The sequence below is a fragment of the Epinephelus lanceolatus genome, chromosome 2 (assembly GCF_041903045.1).
Source record: "Epinephelus lanceolatus isolate andai-2023 chromosome 2, ASM4190304v1, whole genome shotgun sequence".
Classification (NCBI taxonomy): Eukaryota; Metazoa; Chordata; class Actinopteri; order Perciformes; family Serranidae; genus Epinephelus; species Epinephelus lanceolatus.
In genome coordinates this window covers 29935633-29957549 of record NC_135735.1, presented here as the reverse complement: position 1 = coordinate 29957549, position 21917 = coordinate 29935633, and the positions used below count along the sequence as shown (strand labels likewise).

General features: G+C 40.0%; 1 protein-coding gene across 2 annotated transcripts in view; it reads left to right on the top strand.

Moving 5' to 3' along the window:
* LOC117260150 (CUB and sushi domain-containing protein 1-like) overlaps positions 1 to 21917 on the top strand; it is a 529510-nt gene that overhangs the window by 376345 nt on the left and 131248 nt on the right. For both annotated transcript variants that reach the window (XM_078176328.1, XM_078176324.1), the window contains exons 25-28: positions 8692 to 8848; positions 11149 to 11340; positions 19121 to 19247; positions 19765 to 19976. In XM_078176328.1, coding sequence (XP_078032454.1) covers positions 8692 to 8848; positions 11149 to 11340; positions 19121 to 19247; positions 19765 to 19976 — 688 coding nt within the window. The remainder of the gene's footprint in view (positions 1 to 8691; positions 8849 to 11148; positions 11341 to 19120; positions 19248 to 19764; positions 19977 to 21917) is intronic.

Here is a 21917-nt window from a genome sequence, read left to right as displayed (position 1 = left end):
TTACGCCATGCAGCTATTAGATATTTTCTATTTTTGAAGCAGATATAGATATATGGCAGCATTCTTTAGGTTTTATTGAAATGTGTGGCATTTTTTTATTCAGAGATATTTATATCTGTGAGTACAGATCAGATAGAGGAGCCAAAAACATGTTTCTTTAATGTTCAAATGTATGTTAAATGTTCAACAATATAACAAGAATTCTCAGAATATTCAGCCTCAACTAAACACTAAGTTTTAAAGTAAGTTAGCCACTTTATTAATTACCTGTGCTCCATCATCAAGAGGTATGTACAGTGGGCTGCATGATGCTCAAACAGTGCGGAATTGAACAAACATTTCAGGGAGGTTTCAATGCTTCAATCTCTCTCTTCTCTGTGTTTGGCACAAAAGCAAAGCACTGCTTTAAATGGGAATTTCTCATCTAATTATTTTACGTCTGTGTACTCAGTAGTCTTTTTTCACATTGCATTGTGGTGCCCAAACTTTCTCAATGCGGTCCTCAAAGGTCTGTTACGCAAGCTTTTGTTCCAGCCATGCACACCTGGTCCAATTAAGATGTCAGGGAATGTGTAGCCCCTAATTATATGAGGTGTGCAAGAAAAAGGCTGGTGTAAAGACGTGAACGACAGGAGGGTCTTTGAATCTTTGGTTTATCCAGTATGTAGTTAAATTGTATTAGCAGGTGTGCCCTAGCTGTTAGATGTGTTAAACATTGTTGTAAGAAGCAGTAACATCCCTGCGGGGGTTTATTACCCATGTTCTCTATTAGTGCTGATGGTGCTCCTGCTGCAGTGGCCATCCACAGCTGAATGAATACTTGGGAAACAGAGGCACAAAGGGATCCATTCTGCCTCTGTTAACCCCCTAACAACCCCACTGCAGTGTGTTATTGTTGTATTTGAGGGTAACCTTATTTTTTTATACACCTCTATGGATCATATTATTCCTGTTCTTCAGCACTGGTTACCTGTTAAATATAAAATCGATTTAAAGATTCTGCTTCTCACCTTTAAGGCCCTTCATAATCTAGCCCCTTGTGTCTTTTTGATCTCCTTCATATCTACACACCCTCCAGTACTCTCAGATCCTCTTTTGCCATCCAACTCACTTCACCATCTGCCCGCTTCATTGCCATGGGGTCTGTAGCCTTCAGCCATTTCCCCCCACCTTTGGAGTTCTCTCCCACAAGACATTCACAACAGCAACTCTGTTTCCACCCTCAAATCCCGTCTGTAAACACACCTTTTCAAACTGGCATATCTTGTCTGATCCTGACTATAACGTTCCACCCACATTGAAATTTGCACTGATGATGATTGTATACCTTGTTATTTTATTAGCTTATCATTGACGCTTATAAATAAAATGCATAAATATTATTATTATTTTTAATTGGCCGTAATATGCGGTAACAGTAAGTAAAATAAATAGCTATAAAGCAGAATACTATACAATAGAATAGAAATGTATTATTCACACAAAGTATTTAAGTGCCTTTATGCAAGCTAATATGACTGCAGCAAAAAAATCTGTTCTTGAAAGCACTGGGAGGTAAGCTTGATACAAGCTCGATCTGCAATATGATTTTTTGAGTCTTCTCAGTCCGCTGGTGCCCCCATAAATTCTAAAGGGACAGTTCACCCCAACACTACATGTTTTTCCTCTTACCTGTAGTGCTATATATCAGTCTAGATTGTTTTGGTGTGAGATGTCTGCCTTCTCTCTAACATGGCACTCAACTGGCAAAAAAGTAAATTTGAAAAACTCAACAGCAATGTCTCCTACAAGACGTTATGACCCCGTTACTCAAGATAATCTACAAACCTTGTTGACAGCAATTTCATGTAGCAACTCTATTTTTTTCCCCAAACTACACCTGTCAACCATATCACTGTGCAGAATGAGCCATGCACCAACTGCTAGCTCACCTATCACCACTGAGCTAGGTTACAGCTTAGGTAAGGATGATGCCATTAATGTTTACATCTCTTGTTCATGAGTAGATGGACACTTCATTCTGCGCAGTGATACAGTTGATGGGTGTACTTAGGTAGAAAGGAAATATCTCCTACATTAAACTGCTCACGGCAAGGTCAGTGGATTATCTTGAGAAACTGGGATGTGATTTCTGAAAAGAGATGTTGCTGTTGAGTTTTTCAAATGTATTTTTTGAGTGCCATCTAGTTCCATTATGTTAAAGAGAAAGAAAACATCTCTATGGTTGATATTTCCAGCTATCAGCAGCTCACACCAAAACAATCTAGACGGATAAATAGCACTGCAGGTAAAAGGAAAAATACGTATATTTGATTTTGAACTGTCCCTTTTAAGATGTGGACTTGTCACAGGGTATATACAAGAATTTAATTGATATGTTTACGTACTATAAACTCTGATGTGCATACTTGTGTACGTCTTTAATAGAAAGAGAGTTACAGATGTTCCCAAGGCTCATAATTCCTCATAAATCCTCTCTCGGGTACATGTGCCCACTTCAGTGTCAATTTGGAGCAGCTGTGTGAGCTGTTTTACAGTCTTGACGCTGTCCTACAGACATCGTCTAAAACTGTTCCATTCACAATGTCTCTTAGTGGTATTAGGCCTGAGGGCATGGTTAAGCCAGAATGTGGTTAGAGTGTATTATCAGTATTAGGCCTAGAGCATTGGCTGAGCCTGTCTGTGGTTAGATTGTATTAGCAGGGTTCTTCCAGACTTTCAGAGAGGCATAACACCATTGTCAAAGGTGAAAGTGTTCCCAGTGGGTTAGGTACTAATAAAAGAAAAAAATCCCTGTCAGGGAAAGTGACATCAAGATGGTTTACAGACGTAAACATGTTTAAATATTTCCTATACAGTATATTCTATCACAGTCTGACTCAGCATGAAGAGAAGCAGGTCCAGCCTTTTTAAGTTTTCTCTACCTTAGTTTTCTAACATGCCTCGCTTTTCACCACAGCCCCCCTCCTGCTATGACATTGACTGTGTCACATGCACACTAATATTCCACTATTATTCTGAATATGACAGTATTCTGGATTTGTGAGGGGTCATGTTAAGAGCATATTCTGAATTAGGCCTTTTTCCCAATGTAGCATTTTCTGAATAATACATGTGGGATATGCTGATATTATTCCTGTTTTAGGAGCATTTTTTTGGACATGTATCCAGTGCATTCAAAATATGTGTGTCAGGTGGGAATTTTACCATAGTTTGCAACACACGGCCTCTTGCCTGTTTATGGTTAGCTCTGTGCATTGTCATGGAGACGTTATACACAAACCAACTCGCCAGCAGTTTCCGAGGCTGGTGCAGAAATGCATGCCCAAAAGAAAAGTCCATATTTCTGGTCAGAGGAGAAACATAACTTCTTGTAAACATTATGAAAGACTTGGATATCAACAGGTTTTTGGATTGCAAAGCCAACCTTTTCAAGAGGATGCTGAAAGAATGAAAGAGGGAGACTGTATTCGTATGGTCAACTTCACCACGGAAAAAAGCAAAATGGCACAAGCAACTCCAGCTGTTCCACTGTTCCATATTTGACTCGATAAACGACATGGTAGAGCATGTTAAACAGAGTATGTGTGGCTGCATCTGAACAGGAATATTAGTGGAATATTCATTTCCATGAGACATGTAAATAGCCCAGTATGAATATTTTCTTTTGCAGAATAAGGACAAAAAACAAAACATTTTTGCATGTAAACACAGTCATTGTCTGTGTAATACAACAAAAGGATGCAACCACCAAGACTGGAGAGCAGAGGAAGGCATTTGCCCTTTTTCAAATTATCACTGTGTTCTTCACAAGGCATTTGACATAGTATTTACTGTAATAAATTGATTCCTTATCTGAAAATAACAGGAAGAGAGGAATAGAATACAGAGAATGACTAGAGGTGACAAAAGTTAATGAGGATGCACTGGATGTTAACATAGCAATCAAATAGTAATGGGAGGCCCTGAGACTGATTGCAAGAGTGACACATCACGTTCAACTTAGGGCACACAATAATATTAGATATTTGGCTTCAGTTTGGCTTCAAATTACTGATAACAAATAACTTTTTAAATGAGATGAAAAGCAAATGTCTCTTCACAGTCGTTCCCCCTCCTTGTACGAACCAACTGTTGCATTACAGTGATGTATGGTAATGAATATACAGTAGAGAACAAAATACTCTGATGGTAATACAACACACATTTGACCAGTTAGGCATGGAAATTAATTTCTCTATGTGTTATTGGCATTTGAGTTAGTTGGTAGTAAGAATAGCTAATTCGTCTCTCCATTGTCATTAATCCAACCATTTCTCTATCTTGTGTGTAATGGGCGTAACAGCTAAATGAGGCTGCTGGCATGGCTATTGACCTTCTTATGAATTATGTAGGAAATAAAGTAACATCAAGCAGCCTCTGCACTTACACATTTTCCACCTGAACATCCGTCATTTAAAAACTATAGGGTACAGTCAAAAATTGGTCATGTGAAGGGCAATAATTATGCAAAATATAGCCATGTGATTAAATTAGGGAGCACATCTATGTTCCCAGAGTCCCGAGTCCCCAGGGCTCTATGTTCCCCAGCTCAATAGCCTCCTAATGTAACACATTAGGAACTTTCAAAGGGTTTCATGTTCGTAGCTTTCTTTCGAAGGTAAAATGTTCAGTGGGTACCTGAATCAATATGTTGACATCATCTAACTCTTGCCAACTCTTTTCCGAGTAAGTTGCGACCACTTGTACCAAAGATACTAAAACTTATCACATGACGTCGTATGCTTATTTGCATATCATTGACATCATCGGTCATTCATTTGCATGAGTGACAATGGAGGCATTTTACAACTTCAATTTGATTCAATTGAAAAAATCTTTAATCAGAGCAAAACATCTGAATGACATTACAGTTATGGCACTTATTCTATAGTGCACCACTCAACAGTACCACAGAAACTCCCATTCCTGTCAAGAGCAGTGTCTCCTGTCTTCCCGCCTGCCCGCCTGCCCCTTACCTACTGCACAGGGTGCAACAGGACAGGGACAGACCTCACACTGCTGGCAGAGGAGCCGTGGACTACAGTCATTTCGAGCAGCATGCAGGGGAATTGTAACTAATTAATATACTTAACTATATTTCTCACTTTTTCCCTGATGGTCTTAACAGAATTCTTCACCTAAAAAATGACCATTTGTAAATTGATTAGTCATGCTGTGTTAACTTCAATTTGTGCAGAAAGCATTGTTTTTCTCGCATGCCTCTACATAAAATGGCGGACATATTTATTTAATGATTGATCTGGAACCGTGTTTAACAACACCAAAGCTTTATCAAAGCATCCTTTTAGAAACTCTCACACAAGTTGTGCAATAAAATCCAAGTCTCATTTAAAAAGTTTTGTGCTCAGTACCTCCCAAACTTCCCTTACTATTTAAAAGTGAACTGAAAGTGAAACTTCCCTGTGCTCTCTTCAAAGCCAGGCTCCAATACTTAGGTTTTTTAGTGAAAATGCATGTGTTTGGGAAGAACTGAGCATACAACTGGATAAATGAGACATAGATTATAATGCACGAGTTGTGAGAGTTTGTTGCCTCGTAGTAGTTAGTTTTTGTAATTTGAACTGCAAATATAGCCCTTACCAATCTTTGACAATGTTGATTTATAGTCGGAGACAAATGCTCAAAACTCAACACCAGCCTACACTATCCCCTGGGCAACATAGGGTGACCCCTGCAAGTATCGGCACACCAGTCATCTTGTGTGATTGTATGGAAGTGATTTATTAGGGCAGTGACTAGTAATGTACAATATATTGTTAATTATAATTTCCCCAAAGAATTAGCAGAAAGCATAGTGCACACCATAATGAACTGGAAAGAAAGCCCCAAAGTGCCACTTAGACTAGCAATTAGCATGCCACTCCCCAGGCTAACAGCAATGGCGCTAATGCCTGTTACTGCAGCTGAACACTCTGAACACAAACCATTTGTTTGACAGTTCCAGCAAGCTTTAGGCAAAATTCTCCTGTAACATATGAACCAGCTCATTACAATTCCTTTTGCTACAGGCTAAGTTTTCTGCCCTGGCACTTGTTAAAGAAGGGGCTAGCCAAGCTCAATACGCCTAAAAATGTCCTCTAATACAGTGCTTGACCAAATTTACTCAGATGCAGCGCAGCCTCGAAGAAAAAAGAGAGAGGGTGAGGAAGAAACAAAGTGGGGTTGTGCAGGAATTGTTCTTTGAAAACAGAGGTGGTGGGAGAGCAAGCGAGAGAGGGAGAGAGTCAGACAGACAGAGAGAGGAGGGGTGGCAGATGGTGACATGTTGATTTATGAGCTGCAGGGCTTTTCATTAACCATACTGGGTTTTACTGAAACAGAGAGAGGAGGAGGGAGAGATAGAGAGAAACAGAAAGAAAGAGGTAGAGACAGACAGCGAGATGCAAAATTGGGGGACACTGACAGATAGAACTGGAGGGATGTGGAGAGGGAGGAACGGGGATGGAAAATGAAGTTTAGGGGAGTAATGCTGCAGATACTGTGATACCACTCTTCTGTTTTAAACTTTTAAACTCACACTGTCTATCTCCTTCATATTTATGAACATACTGTAGCTCCTACTTTGGCTTCACGTGGAGGTGTCTGCTCTGACTGGCAGTATGTGTAGAGATAGAACAGTACATCGTCTTAGTCCTTTTTCTTTGGCATTCCTGCCACCTGCAGACCTGTCACCACCAATCTGTGGAAATGTCCCAGGCTGCCAAATATAAGCATGAGCAGTTCACATTTATATCCCAGCTGTGAGATAGTATTATGAGGTACTTCAGAGTCCTAATTCTCCCCTTCAAACTGCAGTCAAAAATAGACTCCACTTCCTGCTACTTCTCCACTGTCCACATTAAAGCTGCATTCAGAGATTTTTGTGACCACTAGAACAAACTCCCAAACAAAAAATAGTCTCAGTATCAAATACTTACCACCTGTGAACTTTAAAAGTGTTTGAAAATCATCCCTGTTAATGTCTCTAATCTCCTCTGCTGTAAAAGCCTCTACTCTGCTCTCCATCTGTATGCTCAGTATGTCGCAAACAATACTTTCACTAGAAAATGTTAAAATATGGCCAAAGTACACAGCTTCCATTTGTCACTACCACAGCTTGCTCGGTTGTGTGTATATCTGCAGTATGTTATCTTACTTAGATTCCAAACAACAAACTGAATCTGTTTACTGTGTGTTGAGTCATGTTTTGGAGTATTAAGTACTTAGAACATAGTAAGTGCATATTTGGTAAGTGAATTTCCTGTAGTAGTGATTTGTGCTCATCATCCCCTCAATCGGACACTGTTACACTCGATGTTGCCAAGTTGCACAGACCTTCCTGGCAGCCATTACTCCACCCTCTGTATTTACTTTTCTCACAGTGCTCATTTGAAATAAATGACTTTCAGCTGTTTTGTCTCCTGTTTGCGCCGCCACTGTGAGAGTATCTGTGCAGGTTGGTGATCAAAATGCAAATGAGGGGAAGCCAAATTGTTGACAGTTGAGGGAAGGCTAAACTGTTAGCATCTATGGCAATTTTACGAATTTTTCCGAATGAAAAGAAGAAAAAACTGAACAAAGTGAAAACAGGCTCAGTCCTGTAATATTAATCCAGTCCAGTGATGTTCTAATCTTCCCAGCCTTCACCTTGCTGCTGTTTTTAGCTCCTATTATATGCATGACAGCATTTCAAACCAAGTCACACACACAGACTTTGACGTGCTGTTTTTAACTTAGTGCTCAGTTAACAATAGGGAACATGCATACCGAGACTTCTAGCTTTTACGGGTTATTTCTAACACACTGTATTACTTGTCAGTGGTTTCCTCTGTTAAATTGAATCTACTTTAGCGAGATTATTTTCAAAAATATAAACAAAAATTTGAAACACTTATCACGGCTGGAGACGAACTCAACTGTGAATAAGCTACTTTTTCATTTTCATTGAGGGCTGCAATATCCCCTCTGCCAAGGCACAAATTAAAGTGATACTTGAATCTACTGCTTCCCACAGGTGCTAGACAAGTATTAAAATGCAAAACTCAAAGTAGGTTTGTACAACAGGCTCACTCCACCGATTTTAATTGTCGCAAACAGAATTTAAAGTAAGCTGCCCAATTTATTTACCCACCATGAAACCCTCCTAACATTTTGTTTCTTTTTTCTCTGGAATTGTTGCATAAAAATCTGGTTTAATATAAAAAAGGGAAGGCGTCATCAGTTTGACAGACTGTATTACAGCCCCTTAACGACTCACTTGTGACCTCAGCAACTTTCATGTGATATTTTAGGCTCTATCTGTGGTGCTTCACGAGGTCCGTGCTGATGCAAAGCTAAGCAAAGTGGCTATTTCCTGAGGCACAGTGATGTTTTTTGCCACGCTTGCGTTGTTTGACATTTGGATGACTCAGTGTGTGTTGCAGGGGAGAGGCACAGGCAATACAGACAGTGCCCTGCAATTTTGTTTTCAAGACTGACCACATTTTGTGGCATTCTTTGGCGTCCAGACAGGTCAGCAGTGCACTATTCACCTGTGTTCTATCATATTTTCATTACCTAAAACGTGCATCCACATGAATGTCTACAAACACTTTTAACTTGTGTTTTTATTCACAATCTGTGGTCCTGTTACTGTGCTTTGATTGACAGATGTATGATGGAGAGAACACTTCATCCCGTCTCCTTGGCAACTTTACACTTGATGGTATGATGGGTCCTGTCATCAATAGTACGTCCAATCGCTTGTGGCTGGAGTTCAACAGCAACGCCTCTGGAACCAATCAGGGCTTTCGCCTCACATACACCAGTGAGTTGTTTGAGAAAGTTTAACTTCGGATCAACTGATTAGAAACTGGACAGAAAAACAGATTGTTTTTCTTCTGTGTTTACTGTTACAGCCATGGTTTGTTCAAGTAAATAAAAAAAAACAACCCTCTCTTTCACTTTTTCTCTCTCACACACCGTTTTTCACATCCACACAAATGCACACAAACAGTAGCTTCCCAAATTTTGAGTGGCTCATCATGAAGGTCCTTGTAAGGAGATTTTTTTTAATTGAAAACTAGAGTGGTAGTGATTGTGTTAGATTGCACTCATGAATATATCCCACATCTGTCCTATGCCTCAGTCAAGTGATCCTTGAGTGCTACATACCAGAGCAAAATAGGAGTCATGTACTACAAAACTCTAGAGACTCGTCTTTCTCCGTCAGCAAATTACCAAGCTATTTCTTTCACTTCTGACAGCTGAAAAGAAATCAACAAACAGTTTTCGAAGCAATTTCAGTTGAACGTGGGGTCCAGAGTGCAACAGTAGTTTACCAAGCATACAGAAAGAAGAAATGATCATATGAATGCTTGAAACACACATACATACACCCTCTTACACACACATACACACACACACACACACACACACACACATCTTAATGGCTTTAAAGAGAGTCTGTTAAGAAGGCAAGACCAGCTGCTGTGTAAAGTCAAAGAGGCTATTAGAGGAGCATTTATCTGCAAGTCATTAAAAGAAGGTGAGAAAGTGACACATCTGGAGTGGAGGAGCGGCTGGACGAAGGGACAAACGGAAGAAGCTAGATGGTGTATAGATACTAGACGGATGCTCTGTATGTCAGCTAAACCATTAGACAGCCGTTAGTCTGCAAGTCGTTAAACTGGAGAAGGTGACACCTCCTGCAAAGTTCTGCTACAATGGATGAGCTGATGGATAGATAAGAGAGATTGATAGAAGGTTTATACAGGGGAGAGGGGAGAGAAGCATCTGATCAGGTGTGGCAGCGATGGTTTCTTAAACAGGGTCAGGGACTTGAGTAAAACCGCTTTAATATAACACAGTGTTAGAGGCTTTTTTAATAGAGTAATAAGAGTTCAAACATCTGCTCAAGACATTAACAAGAAAGGTTGACGGAAGGGAGATGCATCTGTTTTACTGAAATGGATAGACATTTGCAGGCACACCCCACAAAACCATGGAGACAGCTCACTTAAAAAGTTGCTGGCTGTGTAAAAGATGTTATTACAAGGCTTTATGGAAGAGTGAGTCGTGATTGGACAATAAGCGGGTTTTGATTTTGTGTCCTGATTGTGTCCAGAAATAACAGATAACATGTATTGTTTTTCATATAATTACATCAGTCAAACAGTCAAGAGGATTGGTGGAGATGTCTAATCCAATAATTTAGCGACATCTGCTGCCAAGAGGACATTACACAGTCTTTACTGACAAAAGCTCAATTCATAATGAAAGAATCCTGACATATTACTTAATTTATTTGTATGACATGAAATGTTTCTTAGTGAATTGAAGATCCTGAAGGACAGTCTAACCAACTGCCTTTGTTGCCTTGGTTGTTGTCCACGGATGTTACTGTACATTCAGTCTATTTGGTTGCTGTGTGGTTTGTAAATGGCATGTTGTTTAAATCTATTTTATACTATATACAGAGCCAAAGATGTTGAAAAAAACATTTGATGACATTGACAGATTTACAGTTCATTTTCCATTACATCGCAACTTGGATGTTTCTGATGTGAGGGGTTCATGAGAGGCTGATCTAAGGGAAAGAAAATGTGTTGACATTGTTGTGTCTTTGTTTATCCATCTGTCTTCGAGGTGGGAAACTTTCTTCGTCTTTGTTATCTTCAAAACACAAAGACATCCCTCGCAGTGTGCTCATTCAAGTGTACAAAATATTTGTGGTTGTGTGGGATGTGAAATTATCATTTGATGTTTTTCTACAGTTTCATATAGAAACCCCATTTTCAGTCCAGGGATATATTTGCTGTTGCTGCTCACTACATATTATATCTTTCAAAAAGGGGAGATGCCTATACATTTTTAAAATATAGAAATGTAGAATGAAATGTCCAGTAACTTTCACTGCAGCTGTCACTTCTAGCTTCAGCATTAACAGTGAGTGCACAAACTTGAAATTTCTGCAGGAAGAAGTAGGATTCAGGAGAAGAATAGTATGACCTTATGTCCTTTTGTCCAAAACTGCTCTGAATCACACTGTTCATTTATGCAATGTTGTCTTACAGCATGGACAGGAAGACCTAATCTATATGTGTACCTCTGTGTGTATCTCTTTAGGTTTTGACCTGGTACGCTGTGAGGAACCAGGTGTCCCCAGTTATGGCTACAAGATCCAGGACGATGGTCATTATGCCAACACGTTTGTCCTGTACTCCTGCAACCCTGGATACAGTCTCCACGGCAGCAGTACGCTGACCTGTCTTAGCGGAGACAGACGTGTCTGGGACAAACCACTTCCTTCCTGTATCGGTTAGTATGCAAACACATGTGTATGTTCTATGCGCATCAGTAATTCAAAACTACAAGATGTGAATTATTAATAATTCAATGAGAAATATAGTGTGGAGAAAAGCAACAGTTGAAGATACTTGTGTGTGTTTCTAAGCTCCAGCCAGAGCGCGATGATTCAAAAGAGAGAGTGAGTGAAAAAGTGATTGAGTCAATACAGGTGAATACTTTGAAAAGAGGGCATGAGGACTGATTCAACACTCTGTAGGGAATATTCATAGTGGTGCTAATACAACTTTGTGCGTAAAAACAGGCCTCGCTGATCCATCAACCTGTGCACACGAACCTGTCTGAGTGTGGACAGCAGGATGTCAGCGGGCATGAGATTTTAGTGCACAAGGCTTCTGTGTATTTTAAGGATGGCATGCTCAAGGTGCAAAAATAGGGGATGACTGTCTGAATTGAACTGTGATAAATTTATAATGTAAGCCAGACTACTTTCTTGTACCCTGGAGGTGCGCACAGTATCTTATGCCAAAGACTTTGACAGAAGCCTTAGCTTTCTGTTCTATTCTGAGCATGCACAATAAATAGAATATTCTATCAGGAGAGACTTTTTCAGATGCCAGAAAATGATGTGATGTAAAAAACTATATTGATTCATCTCAAATTGTTGAGTCTTTTCGGTTACTGGACAACACAGACTGTAGTAAAAGTGCACCCATGTGCACTTTACTGGTACAACCCCAAAATTGATGACTGCATCCTGTCTTACTTTCAAAAGTTCTTGTAATTAATTTTAGCTGCCTGCGTTCTTTTGTGTCAGTAAAGTAGAAGCAGTGGCAGTAATTCCACCTGGAGAAATTAAACTTTTGTCATCTAAGCTAGTTTATTCTACACCCACATAAACTGTGATAAAGCATCTGTCGCTTATTCTCTCAAGGGTGGGGGAGTGGGGGTACTGAAATTAAGAACGTATCTATGGTCTCTTTAAAACCAGACCCCATTGAGGACAACAGTAATTTTAGCTCGCTGAACGTGTGAGCTGCTGGTCTACCACTGCCTTGATCAGTTAGTTTGTTTGTGTTATTGTGTGACTGTGGTGTTTAATCAGGATAGGTCAGATTTACCAAAGTCATACATTAACACTAACAAACAAACCAATTGAGGCAGCGGCAGACCAGCAGCTCACATGCTCAGTGAGCTAAAATTACTGTTGTCTTCAATGGGATCTGATTTTTAAGAAACCATAGATACGTTCCTAATTTCAGTACCCCCACTCCATCACTTCTTGAGAGAATAAGCGGTGGATGGATGGATGACAGTTTATGTGGGTGTAGAGTGAACTAGCTTAGATGACAAAAGTTTAATTTCTCCTGGTGGAATTACTGCCACTGCTTCTACTTTATTGACACAAAAGAACGCAGGCAGCTAAAATTAATTATTAGAACTTTTGAAAGTAAGACAGGATGCGGTCATCAATTTTAGGTTGTACCAGCAAAGTGCACATGGAATCTGGTGGCTTTGAGGAGACCAATACAGCTTCAGTACGGCAAAACCAAAATGCATCCATTATTTGTAATGGCTATCCCAGCTTATTATCCCAGGCAAGAGGTGGGGGCACCCTGTACAGGTTGCCAGACTATCACATGGCTGACACAGAGAACCATTAACGCTCACATCCACACCTACGGGCAATTTAAAGTCACCAGTTAACCTGCATGTCTCTGGACTGTGGGAGGAAGCCAGAGAACATGGAGAAAACCCACGCTGACACGAGGAGAACATGCAACCTCCACACAGAAGGGCCCAAGTTGCCCTGCGGGGTCAAACCCAGAATCCTCCTGCTGTGAGGCAACAGTGCTAACTACTGCACCACGTTGATGACAGATATTCTGGGAATAGGAGTTAGATTTTAGATAACTCTGAGTCCGTCTTCAACATCCAGCTGAAGAGGGTGATAACAAAAGTAACAATTGATTGTAAGAGTCGAAGTATTAAACTCCAATCGGATACTGGTAATAACACCAAAATGCTGTGATTCTTACTGACTTAAAAGGAAGACAGCTTATTTCTTATATGAATGTCATACAAACACATAAAAAACAGGGATATAAAAACAATTGCCTGGTTGTATCAAAGTCATATAAATTTTTAGTTGAAAGAACACAAAATTGAGAAAATGATCATGGAGCTTGAAGGATGGCTATTAGAACTGAGGGAAAGCATAATGTTATAATCAGCCATCTGTGTGGCTGTTGCTGTGCACTCCCACAATATCAGGTTTTATTTTTCAGACCATGAAAATGACAAAAGTAAAGGTTTCTCATTTGGCATATCTGGAATATATTTGAATATTTCCTAGGTTTTGAGGTAGATAAACTGCCAGAGAGCAGATTTAGCTTTAGTTGGCACTTGGCAGTCCTTAATTAGGTTGGAGAGGAGTGTGCCAAAAGATTCAGGTGCTTTGACATGGTGACTTTTTTTCCCCCTCTTGCTTATAGACCTGTGAAAGTAGTTTTGGGTTTTAGCTACAGCATGTACAGCTGGCCATTCTGATTCCTTATTGCCATTCAGTAACCACCAGTGAAGCATGAATTTGACGTTTTGTTTGTTTGTATTGTTTCCAGCTAGCTTTGAAATCCCTGAAGCAAATTCGCATTTTTTGTCCATAATTCCTGCTTGTCCATAAATATTTTGTGGTTTTGCATATTTTAAAATTAAAGCACTTTTCCCTGTAAGTATTTCTACCTTGTTGGGTAAACGCGGGCACTTGGCACATGTTAATTTGGAATTCCCTGCTGCAGAGCCAAGCCTTGTGTCTTTCTAACCTGCCAGCACACCTGAGCTCTCTGAGGTGGGACATGGTCTGATGTGGTTGCTAATGGCAACTAAAAAGAATGTGTGTGCAAAGGTGTGCACGGTGAATGTATTTATATGGGTGTGAATGAGGAAGGGTATGCGTTTTTGGCAGGATGTGTGTAAATCTGTGTGTGTGTGTGTGTGTGTGTGTGTGTGTGTTTGTGTGTGTGTGTGTGTGTGTGCGTGCGCGTGTGCGTGTCCCTGTGTACCTCTGCAGTCAGTCATTAATTTGTAGCTGCTCTGTTGCTGCCTTATTTCAGGTAAGCCAGCAACCAGGAGAATACTTGCTGGCAGAGCCCTGGGCTAACTACCTCCATAGCTACCTTTGTATCTTCCTCCTTTGTCTGTCTGCTGGGGCGTTTGTCTTTCTGCCTCTCCGACTGTCTCCTTCCCTGTCTGTCTGGCTCAGTCCCATATCTGCATGTACTAGCATTGAGATGAGGAGATGGTTTTGCCTCAGGCTGTTTCTATACCGTCTCTCTCTCTCTTTCTCTCTGGTCTACCTCTGAGTCTTTCTGACGTTCTCTCTTCATGCAGTAAATCTGTCTATCTTCTGTATATGTGTGTGCCATTTATTCTCTCTTTCTTTTCCTATCCTGGGAAATTGTAGTTGTCATTGGCCCAAGCTTACTAAACAACTCTCTTTTTCTCTCTCATGTGTGTTTGTGCCTCTTTCCCTCTCTACCTGCTTGTCATGATAAAACATAGCAGACTAGTTGCCTTTCCTCCTATGTTTTGTATTACCAGGGACTAAAGCAACTGGTTATTTTACCTGTGTGGGTGTGTGCATTCATATGTGCGTATGTGCTTGCATAACCGCATAAGTGTTTTCTAGTATGTTTCTGGCATCATGTGTGAGATTGTGTTGTTATTTCCTACCCCCTTTTGTGTTTGTGTTTATGTGTGAGCATTCTGCTGAGGGTAATGCAACAGCAGTAGGTTGTCATGGTATTGTAGATTGTGGAGCCGTGTTAATGGTGCCCTCTTAACTGACACATACACACACAATGCACACACACTGATATGAAGCACTCTCTATACCAAACTGTTTTCTAATCAGCAGCGATCTGCTGGCTCAGTGGGCTACCATGTACTACCATGATGAGTTCAAATCTGCTCCCAGCCTTTTCCCCTGCTTCCTGCTATCTCCCCTGTTCCTCGCCACTGAAAACAATACAAAAATAACACAGAAGCCACTTCGGTCTTGTGCAATAAACAGCATTTTCTTCTTGAAATTGAACACTATAGGGAGATCCTTAAAGGGAAAACTGCCATCAAAATTACTCACAAACCTTGAAACTGAATAGCAGGAGCTTGGATAATTTAAGGGTGATTCAATGATTCAAGGCCTGTTTTAACTGATTCTCATTAAACTCAACCTTCACACCTCAGAGTAAATTACAGCAAAGTAGAGGAGCCGCCTCTCGTGGAGATGAACTGAAATGTTAATGGGGCTGGAGGGAAGAGCAAGAAATTTGATACAAAGAATGCGGTTATATTGAAAGTAAAGGTCTTTGAAGGTCCATGCTGGATGCAACCTAAGACGTACCCTTGGAAGACCTACCCAAACCTAATGTCCATGAATTACAACAGACATGAGCACAGTCAGACCCAATCAGAATATTCCTGAGGATAATTAGACCCACATCAAAATAAGGTCAAACCAAACTGACCCAAGAGAACGCCAACACTGGCAGCAGCATCATGCTCTATACTCGGTTGAAAAGAGCAACAATGTAATAAGAAGAGAACAAATGTAAAATCATACAACCTAATTCCAAAAATGATTTGTTTATGTGCGTTAAAGACTAACATATATAAGTATTTAAAGCAGTGTTCTTGAGATCAGTGTTGGTCTCCAGACTGGTGTCAAGTGGGCGGCAGTAGCTCAGTCCATAGGGACTTGGGTTGGAAACCGGAGGGCCGCCTGTTCGAGTCCCTGTCCAGACCAAATATGGATTGTGGACGGGTGGCTGGAGAGGTGCCAGTTCACCTCCTGGGCACTGCCGAGGTACCCTTGAGCAAGGCACCAAACCCCCCGACCGCGCCGGGTGCCTGACCAAGACAGCCCCCCTCACTCTGACACTCTGTACTTTGTGCATGTATACGTCCTGTTTGTGCATGTGTGTCTTTCGGATCTGTGTGTAATTTACAGCAGTGAAAAAAAATTGAATTTCTCCTCAGGGGGATTAATAAAGTATATGAAATTAAGGCCACTTTTTGAGGGTCTCGGTCTTGTCTCAGACTTAACCGCATTTTTACTCGGTTTTGTCTCAGTCTTGGACAAAGAGGACTCTTGGTTTTATTCCAAGACACGTCAAGACCACGACTGTGGGGATAGCACTAAATTGCCTGTACAAAAAAAGGGCATTGAAATAAGATAGTTAAGTCGATTGCATCTCCTTCGTGTTTGTATTAGTTTTCTTATAGAAAACAAAGGAAAATTCTAACACATAAAATTCACCCTGGCAATACCTTTTGATTAAGGATGCACGATAATATCATTGATATCAGTCAGTACTGGTTTTGAAATGAAATATTGGAATCAGCCAACATGCTGATAATACTGGCACATCATCAGTATCGGCCAATATCGGCTTGAAAGTGAACTATCAGAACTGGCCAGCATGCTTTTTCTTATTTTGCACAGTGAATGAACATTGCATACTAAAAAGTACTGTATTTCATGTCTCCATCTGCTGGTGGGCCATCATGATAAGAGTATGCATGTATAATATAATGTTAATTCCACTACAGAAGAGACTTGATGATCACTTAAATTAGATGGGGAAAAAAGTGGATATATCGATATGAGTCAAATGAGTTCTTACATATAGGCATATCGTATATTGGCAAAAAATCCAATGTTGTGCATCCCTATGTTTGATCATTTTATTGGCATTTCTCAGAGTATACTTACACGCAAACACATACATGTATAGTATGGAAATAAAGAAGGTGAATGAAGAGGAATCTTTATTTGTTTTCTGTGGGTGTTTTTATGGGAATGTGGATCTTTTAGATCAATTTGAGGAGTGCCTATGGTTTGTATGTTTCATGTTTTATTGTAAGTGTGTCATGCAGTGTGGGACTCGCACTGGTATGATCTTGGTCTTGACTTGGACTTGGTTCAGGTGGTCTTAACTATAACACTGATTGAAAGTCATATTTGCATCTTTACCAACATTCTGTAGCCAACTGGGTGAAAGATGGATTGAAGATAGCAATGTTCTAATCAGTGTCTGTCAATCTAATAAAAAAAGTGATTTAATGGCATGCATTTTTGACATATATAATGATTTCTCAGAATGTTTCCTCCAGCTGAGATCATGACTTGCAGAGCCACATGATCAGAGCTGATACGGAGTACGCTCTGATCCACTTGGTTCCACCCTGATTTTAAACATTTACACACAGACCGGAGAGCCACAGCAGTAAAACAAGACCCTACTCGACCCATTTAGACAGATTATAATTTTAGTCCAGTCCCACTCAGTTCACAGGTCAAGTCTCAGTTCTGTGACACTTGGTGTGGCTGTGATGACCTCCAGTTGAGAGAGAATCTGTAACAGGATAAACATGAACAAATCACCTAAAACAGAAAGAGCTACAAATCCACAAAATTATAGCATACCTAGTACACCGACTCTGACAATCCAATGTTAAACAGGATTGTCAGTACATCACTATAACTTTATGTGATTTATTTTCTTTATTTTGTCACTTTAGAAAAAGTTGATTCAGATACTCATATACTCCAATACAGTGTTCAGTATCTTCATTATTAATAAGAGTGGATTTTATGGCTGAGCAGTTGCTGCAAGTTGCCAACAATATCTATTGCAGAGTTTGCTATTCATAATAAACCTGCAGTAATCCTGCAATATATGGCTTTGCCCGCAATCCTTGCATTGTTAAATGCTCTGATGCTCCTTCTATGTTTGATCTATCCAGTTACATTTAATAAGTATTTCACTGCTGGAGAGATGGTCTTTTCATGAAACTGGGCTGTCTATGCAGTAGAAAGATGCAAATACTAGACATTGGTGCGACATGACCAAAGAAAACAGAGAAAATGACTGTGGCTTTTGCTTTTGCTCAAGAGGTAGAAAGCCTACAACTACCAGAATGCACTGCACCGCACTGGACCAATAAACGCTTCTGCCTGTGGGTAATGTAATGCGAGTTTGTCCGTTTTGACACAGCAGACAATATGGCAACCAGCTGGTAACAAACGATCCAGAGTTAAATGCTAAAATATGTTTCTGACACAGTAACAGAATCTTGGTTCATATTTGATAAGCACTACTGTTTAATCTCAGTTTTTACAATACAGTAAACGGTATAATGTCTGCCTCCTGTTCACAGATTCTTGTGTTACAGCTAAACAGAGCACTAAAATATGTTTCTGAAGACGTTTAAGGTGAGAAAGGCAATACAGTAACAGAATCTTGGTTTACATTTGGTCAGCACTGCCTAACTTTACAGTTTGATCTGAGTTTGGTATGAGTTTAAGAGAGGGGTGCCTCTGTCTCTCGATCCGCCTTTCTGCTCTTGGTGTCCGTGGTGGCACGCATAACAAAATGCAGAAGCACAATTTGTAGTTCCAGCAACAGCCCTAGAGCCGCTGAGAGATGAGCAGGGAGATCTGAGCGCTGGTAAGATGGAGGGAAGTTTACCACAGCTCATTCACACATACTACCCACATTGTCAGGATACAAAGCTGGTTGAAAATCAACAAAATATCCCTTTAAATATGTGTAGTAGTGTTATACCTGCTGTGGTTTTGTGTGTGTTGTGTTACTTTGGTTAGGATGAAAACGTGGTTCTGTATGTATTTCTGATTTGATGGATATATTTCAAAGGACCTAAATAAAAAGAGGATAAAAAGATTTTTCCCCCCAAGTGATGATCATCCCTTTGTCTGGTGTCCTTGTAGCGGAGTGTGGAGGTCACATAAGTGGAGCAGTGTCTGGACGGATTCTGTCTCCAGGATATCCTGCTCCATATGACAACAACCTCCACTGTACCTGGACAATAGAGGCAGACACAGGCAAGACTATCAGGTAATTATGAAGCAGTTGGATATGTACACTGAAGCCAGTGTGAGTATGATGATGGCCTGCAGTTATCTGGGTTTGTTTTGGTTTTACATCAGAGGAATCTAGACAAGGAATGTTTTTTTAAGTATCCACAGAGCTGCTTTTCTCTGGCATAGATAGGGTTAGCTTACTGGCTAACTCACTCTGCATGGACTATACAGGTGAACACTCACAAGACTGTCAGGTAATGATATATTCACTAATTATAGATAAATGTTCACTGTCAAAGCCACTGCTGTGTAGGAGAGTACACCACATTAGTCATTATGCCACCATCGTGTTTCTCAACACATGGTGGCTACTGCTGACATTCCTGTGTGTGTGTGTGAGTGTGTGTGCGCACTCGTGTGATCTGTCTTTTCTCAGCTCTGCTTCATTTCATCTTATGGCTGACTTGATTTGGGGAAAACTGCTGAATAAAGAATAGTTGTTAATGTTTGTATTGCATCTCTGATCTTTGTATTTTACTGTGTTTTCTCAGCCTCCACTTCATCGTCTTTGACACTGAGGTCGGCCACGATATCCTGAGAGTTTGGGATGGTCCATCTGGGCCATCGGATGGGGGGATACTTTTGAAAGAATGGTCAGGCCCAGCCTTACCTGAAGATATCCACTCGACTTTCAACATACTCACGCTGCAGTTTGACTCTGATTACTTCATCAGCAAGCAGGGATTTTCTATACAGTTTTCCAGTAAGTACATTTAACTCTACATCACAACCATTACACTTGAAATACACATGGTGGAGGAAACCCCAAATGACTGAAAACAAAAGTGTGCCATGATTGTGCTAAATTACTGATTTGGGTGGTCTGTCTGACTCTATCCCCCACATCCATTTATGAAGAAAAACCCATTACTGAATTAGCAATTAAATTAGCTAATTAACAAACTCAGCACTCATCACACATATAGTTTTTTTAGTTATTATATAAACCTCATTCATATTAGCTATAAGAGAATTAATCTGGAATTAATGCTGCATTTAACAGGATTTCTGAAAAACCTTAAGCCAAAGAATCAAATGAGAAATTTAATATCTCACCCTGGGACCCAGGCTTACTAAGTGCTGAAGGAGCCCGCCGGAGACCTGTGGCTCAGTTTTGGTCGTATCCTACAGTTTAGGAAAGCCGGCGATGCAGTGACAAAACTATGTGTGCTGATTCCTCTCAGGGTAGTTAGCTATTTAAATAACATTGTGAAATATTTATTTGAGAAGTGGATTAATAAGAATAATGATAATAAGAAAAAAATATGCTAAAAACAATTTTATAGGCTAATGAACAAAGTCGTTTTAATTCACATTAGGGGATTTGAGCTCACAAACTTGACTTTAAATCTCAAAATTGTCTTTAAATCTCAGTGTTGTCAAAAGATTTTACCTTTTTATCACACTTACTCAAAAAGATTTTTTAAATAAATACAAACTATTTTACTTGAATCCATTTTCCAGTACAGCCATAACTTCATGATTACAACCTCTCAAATTGGTCTTCACCAATGTTTTCTACAATGAGTGAAAGTGACATGTACAGTTTCTGGTTTCAGGTTTTCACCTTGTCTTTTAGAAGTTCTTACCTTCATTTATGAACCAATGTACCCAAAAATGCCTGTGAACTGTTAGAATCATTGACTAAAGCCATTGGCATCCAGTGTAGCAGCAAATCAATCAAAGGCAGACAGTCCCAACCATCTTTCCTTTACAACTGCTTATTCACATCAAAGCATCCACAAACACACACACACACACACACACACACACACACACACACACACATTCTTGTGCTTGTATATCTTCATGAAGCCATTTATGACCAACACAATTCTCGCACGAGCCCATACTGCACACCTCCACTTGCTCTGTGGTCCACATAAATCTGCATACACAAACGTGCACGCACAAACTCCAACACACATAACTGTCAGAACTTTTTTTTTAAGAGATGCGTATTTCCAGTCATAAATATTTACATCCAAATACTTTCTCTCTCTCACCCTCTAACTCTCACACACATTTAGTTTTTTTTCCCTTTCTGCCCATATTTAAAACAATAAATATTTGCACTCACTAACATGCTAATCAAAGCACTGTTATTCCATTACTATGGTAATGACTCCTTATATTTACCTCAATGTTGATTTACTGAAGCAAAGGTAATGGTATTTGCCACCACACTGATTTATTTAAAGCAAGGTTTGGGGATTTATTGAGCGAGTGATTTTTAGGAGTGACGTTACTACAGATTTCTTCCTCATGCAGTTTTTTCTTACTTTCTCTCTCTTTCCTCTCCGTGCCTCTTATGGAATATATACTGTTTTGTACTGGAAAGATATGATAAACATGATATTGTAATATTATGACTTTCACGGCACCAGCTGTTGGAATATTTGTGAAAAAGATCATTTATATGCTCAGTGTGGATTGTAATTCCATGTTCTCGTAGTATTTTGTCCAGGGCTCATTTGTAAGTGTTGCATTTGCACAAACTGGGCCTGAAAGAGGTGAATGCCACGTCCCACGCAAAAGTTGTGATCTATAAAAACAAACTTGACGGGAGAATGTGCGTTCCTGTACAGAAACTCTGACCCATGCATATGAGCATTGTGGAGATAGGGGAAATTGACAATGCAGA